General features: G+C 47.7%; 2 protein-coding genes across 2 annotated transcripts in view; one reads left to right on the top strand and one right to left on the bottom strand.

Moving 5' to 3' along the window:
• The window catches only part of LOC135825359 (cilia- and flagella-associated protein 299-like), a 23,781-nt gene extending 16,562 nt beyond the window's left edge, over positions 1–7,219 (bottom strand). Inside the window, exons 1-3 of the mRNA XM_065338094.1 lie at positions 6,907–7,219; positions 3,532–3,711; positions 1,820–1,873 (exon numbers count right to left, since the gene is read on the bottom strand). Of these exons, the coding sequence (XP_065194166.1) occupies positions 1,820–1,873; positions 3,532–3,660 (183 nt within the window). The 5' untranslated portion in view covers positions 3,661–3,711; positions 6,907–7,219. The remainder of the gene's footprint in view (positions 1–1,819; positions 1,874–3,531; positions 3,712–6,906) is intronic.
• Positions 7,220–7,472: 253 nt separating this feature from the next.
• On the top strand, positions 7,473–15,829 carry LOC135825360 (dynactin subunit 6-like). Its single transcript, XM_065338095.1, has 6 exons — positions 7,473–7,647; positions 10,445–10,618; positions 10,894–10,982; positions 12,604–12,651; positions 13,433–13,575; positions 14,393–15,829. The coding sequence occupies exons 1-6, from the start codon at positions 7,640–7,642 to the stop codon at positions 14,498–14,500; spliced, it is 570 nt and encodes a 189-aa protein (XP_065194167.1). The 5' UTR covers positions 7,473–7,639; the 3' UTR covers positions 14,501–15,829.
• The last annotated feature ends 2,310 nt before the right edge of the window (positions 15,830–18,139 follow it).

Below are 18,139 nucleotides of genomic sequence, written 5' to 3'. Positions count from 1 at the left end.
CCGATGATCAATTTAAAGGTGATAAAATAGGATAAGATCAGTCGGGGACGGTGAACTGCCTGAAAAGAGAAAAAAAATGCCCGACCCACCAGGACCCGAACCCGGGACCTTGCTTGTCATGTAACCATCTGAGCTATGGGACCAGGCCGAACCTAGAAGGTGCTCAGGCAGCTGACAAGATTTTCACTTCAAAGGCACCTCACAACACGTGCCACACATACTGATGGCACTAGGGTTTGTTTCCCTCCCCCAGGGGACCAACCACGGTCAGTTTCTGGAACGTACTACCAGAGGCGAAAGAAAGTGATCAATTTTGAAAGGATTGGGAGAACTTCATATTCAAAGGATCAGTCGACAAGGTCTGGGGTTCGAATCCTGGTGGGTCTGGCATTTTTTTCTCTTTTAAGGCAGTTCACTTCCCTGACTGATCCTTTAAATTTGAATTTCTCCCAATCCTTTCAGAATACTTCGAAGTAGGATAGATGCCTGTATTCGGTGGCAAGAAAATGGGGCCTATACTCCAGTGCGGTTTATACACCGGAAAATACAGTTGGGCCAGGGTCTGCTCAAGAGCCGGGTCAGCCACCTGGTTGGGGGGGGGGGGTACTTGGACCGGTTTGGAAAAACAGCACAGGGTCACAAGTACCCCGGTTGAGAGGCATGTGGAGTACTTTTTTTTTTACATTTCGAGGGCGTACACACTGATCTACAAAAGCTGTGGCTATTTGTAGTGCAAACGCTTGCATCATGTACATCAGTGAGTCGTAAAATGTCGCAAAATATTTTACGACTCACTGATGTACAGTACAGTAGTGTTGGGCGCCGAAGAACTGGGGGGTCAGGGTTCTAGCCTAGCCCGTTCTTATTTTTAGCGAACACAGCGGTTTAATTCTTATTCGATGGTACAGTCTTACATGTCCATTTATGCAGAGTTATACGTCTGAGTGCACATTATAGTGTACATTGCGGTTTCCGTTCTTATATGCAAAACATCCAGCCTGCACCACCTTTCTTAAAAATTGGTGAAATTCTAGCCTGGCCGTTCTTCGGCGTTCGGTTCTTTGGCGCCCGACAGTACTATAGCCGCTCTTCAACGTACCCGACTCTGACCCGGTTGCAAATGTTGTGCTAGAATCACGTGTACCCGGCTGGTTGGCAATCCTAGAGCAGACACTGACTCCGGCAAATGGGCCGGGGAAATGGCACACATGTGCTGCAAGAGCACCAGGGCCGGAGAAGCGAGTTTAAGAGTGGTCCACGAGTGGGGGGGGGTGGAACTGGAAAAAGTGGCCCGGGCATGACCGACCTACCTCCCCCCCCCCCCCCTGGACCGGTTCCGGTGGCCCTAAGCACCATAGCATAAGCTGCTCCATAGCATCCCAGCTTCACCCGCCAGGGAAAGCGCAAGCTCCTGCGAAGGAAGTAGAACACCATTGCTGGCCAGCAGTAGTCAAGAAGTACCCTCAAGCCTGCACACCATTGCTGGCCAGCAGTAGTCAAGAAGTATCCTCAAGTCTGCACACCATTGCTGGCCAGCAGTAGTCAAGAAGTACCCTCAAGTCTGCACACCGCATGCTCTGTTCATTCAATCCATCACCGATGCACGTAGAGGAAAATTCAGACAGGGTTAGGCATGATCAGACTCCTCTGCAAGCACGCACGGACTCCACCCCCATGCAAGCATGCACACACACACACACACACACACACACACACACACACACACACACACACAAACACATGCACACACACACACACACACGTGCACACACGCACACACACACACACAAACACACATACATGTACATCCAAACTTTACCTCTCCTTTCCCTGGAAAGCCTAGTTCATAGAGCCTCCGCGCCGTCTCCTCATCCTGCAAAAGAAGGAGAGCCACGCAGAAGTACGAACTTCATGTTTAAACTTTTAACTTACCATATTTCCCCCAAATATGAGATAAACTGTTATAAGATTAATATCAATCCCAGAGACAATTATGATATATGCCTGTTTGGATCACACCTCAGAGGAACTGCTCTCTCATGTGCTCTTGATATTTTCCCACTTTACCTCTGGATAACCGCTGGAGTGGGGGACAAGACAAATTTCAATTCTGGAATCCATTAACTTTCACGTGAAGAAGAGGTTGGTGCAACTTCGGTGATACACAAGATGGCATCAACAAATTAACGATACATACACTTACAGTTCATTTTTCAATTCATTAAAAACCCTAGGGCATAGCTATGCTGGCTACGGTCACGCCAGCGGCTTTCAAACCTTTCGCCCTTGTAGCTTGCTACACATGACTTGTTTACCTTTGCGTACAGCATTTCGTAAACGCATGCAGCCACACTTCACTTGATTGACAGTGCAATGTTAAAATGCATGTACAATCGTCATCTTTTCATTTTTCATTTAGGCTTTATTTGAAGGATTCTCCAAAAGTAATCGTACAATCGTAACTGTACCACAGTGCAGTCTGAAATGAAAAAAAACGTGTAAAAGAAACTGCAGGAACGTTGCTATATAACAGGGGTCCTCACTCCGCAGATTGCTAAAACGAAATGCCGGGTCTTGCGTTCTGGGTCCATGTCCTTCTAGTAGTGACATGTGTACTATGCTGTAAAAGGTTCACGCTGTTTACCCTAGAGTGGTTTCAGCCTAACCAAGTCAGTGCAGCCCGAGGAAGTTAGGTAAGCGTATAAGCAAGTCAGGAACTTCCTAGGCTAAACACTACGGACGCGATAGTTTAGAAAAAAATTGTTATAAGTTTTTCAGGAGAGTTGTTCATGCAACAGTTACCAAAAGAAGAGCGAGAGGTTCCGCATAATGTAATAATCATTACGTGTACGTCAGTAAAAAAAACATAGTTGATCTGCGGAAAGTCTCACATACACTAGCACAAAACTGACAAAGAGTACTGAGACATTCCATGGCATAAAAGTCAGCTTGAGCACTGCTCGACAGTGCTAGCCAACGGCCTTCCAACTTGGAAGGTTCATGGATATTAGTGCTACAGTAAAACCTGATGTAAGCGACCTCTGGGTCTAGCAACCACCTGCTCTTAACGACCGTTGTTCCATGCACGGACAGTTCTACACAGACACTGTGGGGCCTGGTTCTAAAGACCACCTGGCTTTAAGGACCGCTTTTGCTTGCACCGTGGGGTGGTCTCTTAAACCAGGTCTTACTGTACTCAGTGTAATTCCAAAGAGTCGTAGTACACGGTAGTAGGTATTCATGGTAGGCTGTGCGTATACTCACACTGCCTTTGTCTGCTTCTCCTCCTGGTAACTCCCAAACTACAAACTGCAACCGTGTGCCTTTGAGTATGAGTGTTACGCATGTTGTGAAGCCACTGCCAGAGTCGTTGCCATGGAGCCCCCGGCATCTCACCATCACTGCTGCCCAGTGCAGACTCAGCAGCTGTTTGTTTTTGTCAATATAATTATTTTTTTACGAGTTGGGTTTGTGAATAATAGTAAGAAAAGAAAGAGAAAAAAATTCATTCTGCATACACACGGCGCCTACCTCCAAGAAGAATAGGTCGCGCTTGTCCACGCGACTGTCCAGGTACGCGTCGTACGTCGGAAACTTGCCCACTACGTCGTCGATGGCGACGTTGACGGCATTGAAGTGGGCGTGAGTGCCGATGGACATCGTCAGGGGCAACGTGCCGCAGAACAACCACCTTCACGATGTCTTCTGTCGCTACGGAAACCAAACAAATTCACAACCCAAAAACCCAGAACAGAACTTCTAGTTACCAGAGTGTTCCAAGGCATTCAACAACAGGGAATAGACAATAATAGCAACTGTCAGTGGTGCTCCACAGGGTTAAAGTTACAAACAGTGGTGAAGCAGTCAAGTCAAGTCGGCAAGAAAACAAAACATACTTTTTTTGGTGACCGCACCGATCCGAGCAGGTAGATCTGCAGACTCACAAACATCATCGCTATTCTTTTGAACAGCGCATACATCTTAAACTCTATGTTTTCGTGTACCGCTGCTTGACCCCACATCTTGCTAGTCCCCTTCTCCAATCCTTGTTCCAGCTTAGGGCTGCTGTGCCTGGACACCAGGCTCGCACACGCGGCCAGGCACAGCGTGCATTAGTTCTTCCGCCTGTTTCTACGCAATATGGCATGCGTTCTATTTCTTTCCTGGCGGCAGACAGATGGAATGCTCTTCCCACTGACTGCCGTCAGGCCCCGTCTCTTACTCTGTATGTAAACATGGTAAAAATTCACCTAGGGTTCCCAGTAAAAAGGCAACGCCCGTTGGGACTCCCCTAGTAAAATAATAAAATCTACTACTACTACTACTACTACTACTACTACTACTACTACTACTACTACTACTCACTGTCAGAAGTTTGGGCTTCCCGGATTTTGAACACATGTACATGTACATCTAAACTGGAAATGTTGTGGGCAGCTATGCAGTCAATGTGTGTTCTGTAGTCGCACGTGTGATCAGCGGACCGCGTCAAATGGTGTTTGTTGAACCAATATTGACATTTTTTTAGGGGGGGGGCTTTGTCACCCAAGGGCACCCCCCCCCCCCCCATACACAGCCTATACCCCTAACGTGACTGAGTCAGTGTAGTACTTGTGTTTCCATAACCTTGGCTGGATATCTTCCCACAGTACAGTCTAGACATAGCCTGATCTTGCTAGCCCTGATTCTGCGAGCAAAATATCGAAGAATTTGGACAGGAGAATTTGCTGGAGAAACGGAGCAAAATTTCGGTATGTTTGCTGGAAACTGGGAGATTTACATTTATACAGTGCACGTAACTCATTTTCGCACATTTTTGCAAAAACGTGACTCGCTTTTTTCTCATTTTCGCCTGCTCGTGACCCACTTTCCGTCGGATTTCCCAGAGGCGACAGAAATTTTGGGAGCAAAAAGTGAGCCAAATATCGAGTGGCCCGGCAAAATGAAAGCAAAATATCGACAATGAGCCAGCAAAATTTCGCGGCAAATTATCGATGCTTCACTGGCAAAATCGGGCCTTGCCTAGGGTGTCATCGATTGGCGAATTTGGATTGAGTGCGAGCAGGCGGTGTGGTCCGAGCAACGCTGGCCCAATCGAACAAAACAAGGGTGTAGTACGCAAAATGTACGCATATCGTACAAAGATTCTGTGAAAGATGTCCAAAAACGCCAAAGTCCATTTCCACTCCGGCCACTCCCGGTGTGGTCGGATTCCACTCCAAGTACACCTACTCCGGATTCGATCGGATTCGACCAAACGATCACGCTCACTCGGAGCACACTTGCTCGGGATTCGCCCAATCGATCATGCCCCTAGACTACAGTCACGACAGTGTCATGTGACAGTGTCATGTGACAGTACAGAGGATTAGCAAGACGAAATTCGCGTTCGCGTTCGCAAACATTTTTCAGTTCGCGAACTGGATTGCGAACTTTCGCATTTTTCGTTCGGAAAAGTAGTCGGAACACGAATCGTGGATTCGTGTCAGGGCAGTCGTAAATTTACCACGCTGTACTGTCTACGTCGTGTCAACATCATGCATGTGCGAATTCTGTTTGCTAATCCTTCTCGTAACGCGAATTCCGTCACAGAGTTCGACTTTCTTTGGAGAGAGAACGCGAACGCGAATTTCGTCTTGCTAATCCTCCGTAGTGTCATGTGACAGTGTCACGTGACTGCAGGATCGGCAGAAACAATTTTGATTTATCCGGTAGTAACATGGCCTCTCATACATTCGTATGATATGGCGGGTCACAGTACACATGCCTTCACATGATTGTAATTTCACCAATTTTCGGTGTACTTTTATTTTCGGTACTTTCGGTGCATCTGTTTCATACCTAAAATTTCAACACACCGAACAAACACTAACACACATAATCCAATAGGGAACTGCTTCTCTGTACCGAATATTTCTGTTCACCTAACCTGGCCTTTTGCCCAATTACCGAAAATATTGAGCACCGAAAATTTCTGAAATTAGACTACTCAGGAGTAAACACACCGTCGTTGGTGGCCTAAAAGTTGGTCCGGTGAAAACCCGACCAACCGGGGAGGTTACGACGGACCTGATGTGAAACAATCATTTACAGGCCAGTTCCTTCACGTTTTGTTTTGTTTTCATTTCGGTCAATCTGCCTATTGTACTTAGTCTTGGGGGTGAGGCACGGGGAAGCTGCCGTACAGGTGCTTTTTTTTTTTTTTTTTTTTTTGTTTACTATTATTCACAAACCCAACTCGTAAAATAAATAATTATGTGGACAAAAACAAACAGCTACTGAGCACTGGGCAGCAGTGATGGTGAGGTACCAGGGGCTCCACCGACCAAAGGTCTCGGCTTCACTGCCACAAGCACGCACCAGGAAAAAGGAACAGAAATGTAAAGCAAAGCTAGATCTAGCTATGGGGAAGTAGAATGGGAGGGGGGGGTGTGGCCCTGCCTCTCGGCACTGGGAGTCACGGTTTAGAACTACAGCTGTGTTCACAACTGGTGCGTGTGGCCGCGCTCGTGCGTATTTTGCTGGCTTTTGGACGTCACGCGTATGGGAACGTGACGAAATGGAAATTCCAACATGCAATTTTCAGCGCGCATCAGGTGCGTACTGACTGGCGTGCATGCCATGGCGCCAGTCACTTCGAGTGGAGGGGTTAAAAAAATTAGTACTCGAAGGCGCCACACGCCCCTAAATACGACTCGAATTGCTGTTTCCTGTGAAAGCCAGAACGTGCGTTCGAGCACGCATGAACCGCAAGCGCGACACGTACATACACGCGCCAGTTGCTACGGAAGCCAAGCATAACGAATTTCAAGCCTTCTTGCGTGGTTTAGAAGCATCATACTCATAGTTGGAGGTGACACAAGTAACTTGCCAATGAATCGGTCACATGCAGTCTCTCCGACTTACGTGCACTTTCTGCGGCCACCGTCCGGTTAGAAAGTAGCTCGTCGCTTCACCATCAGCTCTGGCTTTTGTCACTCAGCAGCGCGCGGTGAGCTTCTATACCTGGCCTACTTTGCAATACTGTACTGGATCATTCGGTCACGAACGAGGCTTTGCACCGCATGCTGCAGGTGGTTTGGTCTGAAGAAGACTAGAAGCAGTTGGATGAAGACATCGAATGACAGGACTGCATTATTTTTGTGACGGTTGAACGAGGGAGGATCGCGATATCGATGGACTGTCTGATCTGAACACAGAACAGACGTTTTGTCTTGAAGTAACGTTAGTTGAACTCTCCCACTCCCAGACTTTGTTCTGAACCCAACTTGATCGTGGCCATGGTGTCGTGCCGTACCAGCGCTTGGCACGCTGTTCGCGAAGTCATGGTAACCATTGAAAACTACCGAACAAAATATTTTTTTAGAATCATGGCTTTGTTTGCGGCATATGCGGCAACGACGTGCAACGCCAAAGGAGTACTAAAACCACGGTATTTTTAGTACTCCTGGAGTTCGAGTTTGTTTGATTTTGAATTGTTGAAACAGTAAAACTAAAAGTCTTTGCAGATACTACAACAAGACTACAAATCTTAGTGCTCCGTATCCAGTCTCCAGCCAGGCATTGTTTCTCATCATCATCACCATCATCTCTCATCGCATCGTTTAGCACCGACCGTGCTCTGGGTACAAGTGCAAGCATGGCGGCGTAAGTGACTTCAGTTGTGTTGGATTTGGGAGGTTTCTGGCCTGGTATAGCAGGCAGGTAATTTATTGCTTTTAGATCGACTCTCTCAGGCACGTTTCTCATTTCTCATATCTCATCGGGTCCAGTCGATCCCAGTTCGTATTCCACCTCGGTGTGAACTAATCTGATGTCCTCGCTTCATTGAACTCCTCGCATGCAGTAAAACGTCGATTCGAATAAATTTTAGAACTTCGTAGTACGCCTTCGTAAGTGTACGTGTACTGTACAGTACACCTGCTGGGCGTTTGACATAATCAAGTACATCTTCCAACTAGGTATACTAGTATGTACTGCGCTACGAAGCAGGGCAAACATGCTATCAAAAATGGAATTGTTTTGGGGCTCGACTTTGTTGTTCTGGACCGGCACATTGTCGTCGAAATTGCGACCGACGAGTCATGTGTGTGCGTGTGTGTGTGTGTGTGCGTGCGCACATGAGCGCTTTCTGCGGAGCATTGTCTGTGACACCTGTGTGTACACGATAGCGTCCTGCCCCAAACCAGCATTCTAGCCCTCATGATGTGCACTGAGAGATTTCTCAAATACTGCGCATAATAAATGCGGCCGAAAAAGTGAATTGTGCAAGCACTCCGCACTAAAGCTGTGTTCACAACCGGCGCGTGGGCGTGGTACGCTTGCGGTTCATGCGTGCCCAAACGCGCGTTCAAGCTTTCACAAAAAAAACAGCAATTTGAGTCGTATTTAGAGCGTGTGACGCCTTCGAGTACAAATCTTTTGACCCCGGCAGTCAAGGTGACTGGTATGTACGCCAGTACACGTCTGATACGCGCTGAAAACTCCTGCATGTTGGAATTTCCTTTTCGGCGCATTTTTTTTACGCATGACGCCCCAAAAGCCAACAGAAATACGCACAAACGCTTCACGCGTACATGTACACGCGCCAGTTGTGAGCACAGCCTACGGCTGGGAGGAAGAGGAGATTGCACCACCTTGAGCACAGTATGTCAAGCTCTGTGAAACATGAGGTCTCTAACCCTTCTTGCCGCTACGGTCAGAGTTGACTATAGGCTACCAATGCCTGTTTACCTGTTATGCACTCTTTAGTATGCAGGAAATGCACTAGGCATGCGCTACTGTATACGGTAAAAGCCCATAATTATATGATATTCTGTCGGGACAGCACCCATAGCGGAGTTGCACATTCTTTGGGGGTGAGGGTATGTACATGTACTGTTGGTTTTATGCATGGTGGGGGTGTGTACTGTTGGTTTTATGCATGGTGGGGTGTGTACTGTTGGTTTTATGCATGGGTGGGGGTATGTACTGTTGGTTTTATGCATGGGTGGGGTGTGTACTGTTGGTTTTATGCATGGGTGGGGGTATGTACTGTTGGTTTTATGCATGGGTGGGGGTGTGTACTGTTGGTTTTATGCATGGGTGGGGTGTGTACTGTTGGTTTTATGCATGGGTGGGGGTATGTACTGTTGTTTTTATGCATGGTGGGGGTGTGTACTGTTGGTTTTATGCATGGTTGGGGGTATGTACTGTTGGTTTTATGCATGGGTGGGGGTATGTACTGTTGGTTTTATGCATGGGTGGGGGTATGTACTGTTGGTTTTATGCATGGGTGGGGGTGTGTACTGTTGGTTTTATGTATGGGTGGGGTAATATACTGTTGGTTTTATGCATGGGGCGGGGGTATGTACTGTTGGTTTTATGCATGGGTGGGGGTATGTATGTACTGTTGGTTTTATGTATGGGTGGGGGTGTGTACTGTTGGTTTTATGCATGGGTGGGGGTGTGTGCTGTTGGTTTTATGCATGGGTGGGGGTATGTACTGTTGGTTTTATGCATGGGTGGGGGTGTGTACTGTTGGTTTTATGCATGGGTGGGGTGTGTACTGTTGGTTTTATGCATGGGTGGGGGTATGTACTGTTGTTTTTATGCATGGTGGGGGGGTGTACTGTTGGTTTTATGCATGGTTGGGGGTATGTACTGTTGGTTTTATGCATGGGTGGGGTATGTACTGTTGGTTTTATGCATGGGTGGGGGTATGTACTGTTGGTTTTATGCATGGCTGGGGGTGTGTACTGTTGGTTTTATGTATGGGTGGGGTAATATACTGTTGGTTTTATGCATGGGGCGGGGGTATGTACTGTTGGTTTTATGCATGGGTGGGGGTATGTATGTACTGTTGGTTTTATGTATGGGTGGGGGTGTGTACTGTTGGTTTTATGCATGGGTGGGGGTGTGTGCTGTTGGTTTTATGCATGGGTGGGGGTATGTACTGTTGGTTTTATGCATGGTTGGGGGTAGGTACTGTTGGTTTTATGCATGGGTGGGGGTGTGTACTGTTGGTTTTATGCATGGGTGGGGGTGTGTACTGTTGGTTTTATGCATGGGTGGGGGTAGGTACTGTTGGTTTTATGCATGGGGGGGGGGGGTGTACTGTTTATGTACTGTTGGTTTTATGCATGGGTGCCATGCCGTGGGCGTGTAATCGCATATATCTGCTGGAAACGGACCACTGAGATGGAGTGGTCCCAGAGCTCTCGAAGCACAAACTGTGCATGTTGGAGGCCTGTGCCATGAGGGTTCCCCTGCCTTGTTTTTGCGTCTACGTACATGTACTTGTACAAAGAGATATGTTACCAGTTTTCGGTGTTAGTGTAAAGCAGCCCATTTGTGTGCTTTTTGAAAACACATGAATCTCTCTCTCTCTCTCTCTCTCTCTCTCTCTCTCTCTCTCTCTCTCTCTCTCTCGGTGTGCCTGTGTGTCTCTATGGCTGTTTTTCAGGAATGCTACAATTGCTAAAGGTGCAGTAGTTTGTAAAGAAGCCATCCTGAAAGGTGATGTGACGATAGGAACCGGTACAGTCGTACATCCCAAAGCACTCATACATGCGGAAGCCGGACCTATTGTCATCGGCAACAACAATATCATCGAGGAGCAAGTCGTCATCCATAACCGGTGGGTGCACTGTTTCCTTCTGCGAATTCTGACCACCGTGTGTGTGGGGGGGGGGGGGGGGGGGGGGGGAGCTGTACATGTGTGTGTGTGTGTGTGGGTGGGTGTGTGTGTGTGTGGCTGTGGCTGTGCTTATAGCAAATAGTGAGTAGGTATGTTGCCATCAGGCTCGACTACTTGAAGGTATACAATACTCTGTTGGTTTCTTTTCCTCATTTATATCCCGCTTTCTCCCTTTCTGACGGTCTTTCATTCACTTTCTCTGCCTGTGTCTTCAGCCCACAACCAGTTGCTGAAGGAGAGACTGCGCCGAAAGACAAGCTCACCATGGAAATTGGCAGCAGCAATGTGTTTGAAGTGGGTTGCCGTATCCTCTCATCCCACTTTCCTATGTTTTTGTTGGGTATATTTTACATTAACCCAAATCATTCGGATACTGAGCCATTATGTAAAAAAAGAGAAGAAACATATGTGTTAGAGCTAGGTCTTGGGTCGCTGAATGTCTCAGTAGCTTGTCAGTTCTGTGCCCTATTATCGCACTTTCTGACTGTTTATCATCTTGTTACAGTCGTGGATAGTTGCTGCATGACTCGTTTTCATGTGTTTCTTCTCTTTTAACACAAATCAGTGTTAACTCCACAGTACAATATCTTAGGCATAACATACTGTGGAGTGCAAAGTACTAGGAACCACCCGAACCACTAAATTTGTTCTACGTCTCAAAACCAGCTGGCTATCGCCGATGCCTGTCCTTGGAGCAACGAGGCCACAGACATGAATACCGTACTGGCAATATATGTTGCCGCGTAACGCGTAACGCAGGGGGGTGCGGCGTAACGCGCGACCAGGCTAGTGCGACAAATTTTCGTTGAGTTCGTAACGCGCGTCCGGCGGGGTGCGGCGATCTTTTCACTCAAAATGATGCGGCAAAAGCAAAAAAATGATGCGGCAATAGCAAAAAAAGTGATGCGGCAATAGCAAAAAAAGGACTGCGGCAATATAGAAACCTGTGTAACGGCTCCTGTGCGACTTTGCATGTAACGCCCTGCGTGCGGCAAACATGTGCCAATGTAACGCTTCATGGCCTCACTGCGGCAACATATATTGCCAGTACGGTACATTCGTTGGTAACGTTCCATGCTTCTCGTGAAATAGCAGACGTTATTACGTCGTCACGAACGTTGCGCCGTCTAAGGTGCTCCTTGAGGACACTGGTGATGCTATCCGAGTAAATTGACAATCCCTTGGATATGCAGACGCACACAATGTTTGTACAACTATGCTAGGCGAAATCCGGACTTGCATGGCCCGTGACGCCCTGGAAGTGGTGCATGGCCTGTGACGCCCTGGAAGTGGTGCATGGCCTGTGACGCCCTGGAAGTGGTGCATGGCCTGTGACGCCCTGGAAGTGGTGCATGGCCTGTGACGCCCTGGAAGTGGTGTGAATGCCGCTAGGCATGCACATGACTGTACAAATACACAGTGATGTCATCGGAACAGGTCCAGGGAGTAAACCAGGGAGTCGTAAAATACCGGTATTTTACGACTCCCTGGAGTAACCTTTATACTTTACTTGGGTCGGAAGTCACCCAGTGCAAATTTACAATGTGTTTGGATGTTTAGGAGCCGCATCTGACGCCTGATCATGGGGTGGTGGCATCCCACGGAAGCGGAAAGGTGGTTCTTGACCAGGGAGTTGTACGACTCCTTGTTCTTGACCTGCCCAGTACGCGAAGCCATCGATTTTTTTTACTTGAATGCATGGTAGAGTGTGTTTGAATGCATGGTAGAGTGTGTGTCTGAGAACATGGTTCATCATTTCTTTTAACGACAAAATCGACGAGATCTAGTGTTGGGGTGGGTGTGATGAAAATTATGCCGAGATCCGTAGAATATTTCTGCGTAACTGGAGGAGCTGTGGTGATGGATTTCATTTTCATCTCCGTATGTGCTCGATTCAATTACCTTAACTTGTTGCTGTTGGTCAGGTTGTGAATCATTACACATTGGAGATAACAACACGCTAGAGTCGAAATGTGAGTAGATTACCAAGGCACATTTGCTCATGCCTGCCTGCGTGTGAGTGTGTGTGTACGTATACGTACGCATGCGCGGGCATCCACGTCTGTGTCCTTGCTTGCTTGCGCGCGTGTGTGTGTGTGTGTTGCTGCCGGAGATGGCTCTCTCGAACATGGTTCCTGAGTCCCTGACCTCTCTCTCAGCTGACTGCCGTCGCTCGTCTTTCCATGTTGTCGGCCCCACAAGGGGACACGTGACCGTAATAGCAGTGTTTACCAGGACCGTGTGTGTGTGTGTGTATGTGTGAGTGTGTGTGTGTGTGTGTGTGTGTGTGTGTGTGTTGCTGCTGGAGATGGCTCTCTCGAACATGGTTCCTGAGTCCCTAACCTCTCTCTCTCAGCTGACTGCCGTCGCTCGTCTTTCCATGTTGTCGGCCCCGCAAGGGGACACGTGACCGTAATGGCAGTGTTTACCAGGACCGTATTTGTGTGTGTGTGTGTGTGTGTGTGTGTGTGTGTGTGTGTGTGTGTGTGTGTGTGTGTGTGTGTGTGTGTGTGTGTGTGTGTGTGTGCCCATCCGTGTGTACCAGCTAGTTTGGCTGGTGTCTGCACTATGCCATATAGTGGCTCAGTTTCTGGGTGTGTTGCCATCATACCCGACTGTTAGAATGTGCATTGGTCAAGGTCTGTGTGCTGTGGTGTGTGTGTGTGTGTGTGTGTGTCTGTGTGTTTATATGTATCTGTGTGTCTGTCTGTCCGTCTGTCTGTATGTCGGTATCATGTGTCATTTGTTTACTAGGTCATATTGGTGTGAAGTCAGCCATGACCAGTGGTTGTGTTCTGGGAGCATGCTGTCATCTGACCAGTCAAGAGACACTGCCTGAGAATACGGTAGTCTTTGGCGAGGGCAATCTGCGTCGAGTGCAAGGTGATAAACCCACGGTAAGTTGTGTGTGGGTGTATGTGTGTCGCACATACCCCTCCGTGTCCTCTTGAGCCAGTTCTTATTTGTACTTGCATTCAGGAGATTGAGGTAAAGAAAAACACATTATTGTTTGCTACCTCCTCTCTAGCAGTAATAAATTACTGTTGGTTGTGCCTTTCTTTGTCTAGCTGTGCTTAGCTCTAGGGTCACATGATTTGGACAGGGCCTTGAATGCCTTGAAAGTGGTTGAAATTTGTATCTGGTCATGCACGATTATTGGCAATTCGTGGCCTGGCACAAGGAAAACATGGATGCAGTGAATGCGATATTCGGTCTTTGACCACATGCTGGTGAGCTGATCTACTCACCTCCCACCGCTTTAGGAGCTGCGTCTGCGCCTTGAAGGGTGGTGACGTTCCTACGGATGCGGAAAACTCGGCCTCTATAATAGATAAACCGAGTCTCACGCGAACCGTGAATTTTTTTTAAATGTACGATTGGTCTCGACTTTGAGTTTTCCGCGGTGTATGCTCTGCTCTCCGTTATCCCCAAAGGACGTAGCTATTAGGTGCGCAGAATATATCCTTTTTTCACAATTTTGACACTCTAGCACCACTTACCTTCAGGTTGATGCTCTCTCTCTCTCTCTCTCTCTCTCTCTCTCTCTCTCTCTCTGTCTCTCTCTCTCTCTCTCTCTCTCTCTCTCTCTCTCTCTCTCTCTCTGTCTTTCTCTCTGTCTTTCTCTCTGTTTTTCTCTGTTTTTCTCTCTCTCTCTCTCTCTCTCTCTCTCTCTCTCTCTCTCTCTCTTTCTCTCCCACCGTGTCCAACTTACAGGCACCGACATTACAGCTGGACTTCCTAACGAAGATATTGCCAAATTACCATCACCTGCAGACGTCGCAGTCGGCAGCCCCAGCAGCAGCAGCAGCAGGAACATCTTGACCAAAACTATACTTGCCGTATCCACCCTTTGTAGTCGTCTGATTTTGCTGCAAACCAGCATTTGTTGATTGCGAGTCCCCCGATACCATTGACTAGATCAGCGTACTGGTTGCCTTATCGAAACCTATCAATTTCCTCTGCATGTTCTGCTGCGGGACATGTTATCGTGTCGCATTCTTTCACCTGCTGATCATATAGCACAGATATTGTTTTAATATTGTACTCAGCAGAGTGATGCTGCTGTGCGTGTTCACACCAGGTCGGTACATTGTGGATATATGCATCAGAGACTGCTATAGGTACCGGTAGCCGTCCACGATATCTCTTATGAGGCACTTCGCGCAAGTTTTCTGCTTACCCCGGACGCCAGAACTTTCTCACCTATTGCTCGGAAGTGCCCGTTCAAGGCTATAAAGCCTATAATCTCTGTTGCTGCATAATCTCTGTTGCTAGGAAATGCCTGTACACGGCTATAATCTCTGTTACTAGCAAATGCCTGTACACGGCTATAATCTCTGTTACTAGCAAATGCCTGTACACGGCTATAATCTCTGTTGCTAGGAAATGCCTGTACACGGCTATAATCTCTGTTGCTAGCAAATGCCTGTTCAAGGCTATAATCTCTGTTGCTAGGAAATGCCTGTACAAGGCAATAATGCCATCGGCATACCTCAGTCTGACATGCTGAACTGTTCACCTCGGCGCTCCACAAGCGTATTGCGTATTGTTTTCCTGCTGCTATGCCATCACCTCCACAGTAGGTAGGTATAATCAGACGTTCACCGGTCAATCATGTATTTGATTGTATAAAGTATTGACTTGTCTTCTTGTTGTGCATGTCGACCTCTTGTTACTGCGGCCTCATGATATTACACTTTTCATATCATGGATGATAATAATCATAAATTTTGTCATAATATCATGGATGGTGTCAATCTGGCAAACAATTGTCGCTGCTGGTAACACTGTAGTTAGAACACACACACACACCTGGTCCTGGTCCTGGTATACACTGCCATGTAGGTCACGTGTTTCTCGTTGAGCGAGACGGAGACGAGAGGAGACATGAGCGTTGGTGACGGGATAAGTCGTTTCGCCTTTTGAAACGCCTCCGGCAATTCTGACATTGCAATTGGAACTTGTCCCTTTCATCAGCAGTTGGGCGCCTGGTGGATCGGTTGCAGTTGTGGATACACACACACACACACACACACACACACACACACACACGCGCGCGTTATTTGTTTCTTACATGGCTGCAATCTGATGTGTTTGTGGCACATTCTGACATCGTTCTTGTATCGTGTGATCCAGAACTTTGCTTTTCTACTTCGAAGTACTCGTACTTGGTTGTGTATGCGTGTGTGTGTGTGTGTGTGTGTGTGCCTTTCAAGCTGTTAAATGGTGCAATCCCTGCACAAGTTGCTATGGCTTCTGCTGTAGCATCGCTATCATCGCCTCTGGCGATGGGCATCAAATGGTATGTGTGGGTGTGAATAACTCCAATTTCACTTCAAGTTACCAGTGCATCTAGTGACGTGTCTGTTTTTATCAAAGCAGCGTGCTGTCTATACTGGTTACCCCAGCAAGTGTAGGGTGTGCATAGGTAATGTCTTGGCCGTCCTATTCCGATGTACTTCGTGTGGTGTAGACCAAGTGTGCATTGGGGGGTCGATTCACATGGCTTCGCCAGTTGTGTGGATTAGACAGTTATCTGGCGCTTGTCCTGATCTGTTTCAATCAGAATCAGATCCGCTATCGTTCTATAAAGAGAAAATCTGTGGGTGCACATCCCGTGCATTTGCAGATTTGCGTGCTTCTCTTACGACGGGCGTATACATTTTGTATTTTCCAGAGTCGGTGCGACAGGCCTGAGTGTGTGTGTGGGGGGGGGGGGTTGGGGGCTTTATTCAGTGTGGGGGGGGGGGGGCTTTATTCAGCGTGCGTGTGTGTGTTAAGAGGGGGAGGGGCGGGGTCATGTGCCTTGTTTCAGAGTGTGTGTTCGGCCAGGGGCGGGGGAGGGGGCATTATTCAGTGGGGGGGGGGGGGCTGGGGGCTTTATTCAGCGTGTGTGTGTGTGTTGGGAGGGGGATGTCATGCACTACCTTGTTTCAGAGTGTGTGTTTGGCCAGGGAGGAGGGCTGGGGGCTTTTTCAGCCTGTGGGTGGGGGGGGGGGGGGCGAGGGTGCTGCTGCATGTCTGCTGGTTTACATAGACAATCCGGTCAACAATATTTCCGATGCCGATACACTTTTTAAAGACTGTGCTGTTATTATTTCAAACCACCCTCACCCCTGGTCATTATTGGAGACCTGGGCTTTTGTTAGAGAAAATACGGCCAAATGCTGTCGCATATCCCATCACTGCTCCGAATTCCAGTAAAATTGTATCCGTGAATGAAACGCGCTTGCATCATGGTGTGGGTCTCTCTGATTCTGTATTGTAATGGTACTTCAGTATGATCATTGTTGTAAACATACTTTAGCAAGGTGTTGATGGGAAAGGAAAGTCCAGCGCAATCACACACACAGTTCATTGTTACCCGCTACAGCCAGACCTCGCATAACTGCACACCTGCATGTACGTTTTCCACAAAGATATCCGGATAGGCAAGGGAACCGGATAATTAAACACACATACTGAATGTATGCATGGCACATGCTGTAAATCGGTAACCAACGATTTTCTTCCGGATGGCGAGGGATCCGGATAAAAGAGGACCGGATAAGCGAGGTCTGACCGTATCAGGAAATGTAGGCCAGAGAAGTGGATTGTGTAACGCGATGATTTTACAATCACCATGACAACCTTTCCAGTACCTTCCACTAATTTGATATGCAGACTAGTATGAACCTGAGAAGCAACACATTCTCACTTGACTGGACAGATGGTTCACATTGCAGTATAGTGGGACTGTGTCAATTATTTTCACTGCATACTCTATGGACTTACACTGGTATTACATGTACGTAGTGCTGTACTTTGACAACAATTTTCTATGGAATCTCAGAAACAGGTCACTGTTCCAGGGCATCCTAGGTATGCCACCACCCTCACTGGATAGAATGTAACCGACATTAATTACCGTAAAGTCGCGGATAAAAGCCGGGTTCGCATACAAGCACATCGCGGATAGAAGCCTGAAAATCAAACGGGTCAAATGCATACGCCTGTCGCGCGTAGAAGCCCGGCGTCTATGCAAGCGCGGATCGGGTGGGTCAAGAGTGCATGCGCTATGTACGGTGCATAGTAAAACTGCCGCCATACCGGTAGTCAGTGGTAGATCTACGCGTGTCGCCCGTAGAAGCCTGGCAAAAATATCAGTGGTGTATACAAAGCATGGTTTGCATTAAAGCCTGATGCAGAAAGCGGCTTATGTGCTTATAAGCCCGACATTTATCCGCCACTTTACGGTAAGTAAACTACACACACGCACACACCATGCACCCCCCCCCCCCCCCCATTCGGTAAACTATAGGCACACACACATACACACGAAATCATGCACCCCCCTTCCTCTTCCCCCCTACACAAGTACACACACGCAATGAAGTGTGTTACTAATTGTGATAACAATGGGCAACATGCCATGGTCCAAATCACCTGACTGAGATTTGTACACTTTTTCTCTACTTGAAA

This window comes from Sycon ciliatum, chromosome 9 (genome assembly GCF_964019385.1).
Source record: "Sycon ciliatum chromosome 9, ocSycCili1.1, whole genome shotgun sequence".
In the NCBI taxonomy this organism is placed as follows: Eukaryota; Metazoa; Porifera; class Calcarea; order Leucosolenida; family Sycettidae; genus Sycon; species Sycon ciliatum.
Note: the sequence above shows the minus strand (reverse complement) of the source record. Positions and strands in the feature narration are given on the sequence as shown.

Coding starts and splice junctions, on each gene's coding strand:
- LOC135825360 (XM_065338095.1), top strand. Junction 12,652..13,432: donor CAACACGCTAGAGTCGAAAT/GTGAGTAGATTA, acceptor TTTGTTTACTAG/GTCATATTGGTGTGAAGTCA. Junction 13,576..14,392: donor TGCAAGGTGATAAACCCACG/GTAAGTTGTGTG, acceptor TCCAACTTACAG/GCACCGACATTACAGCTGGA.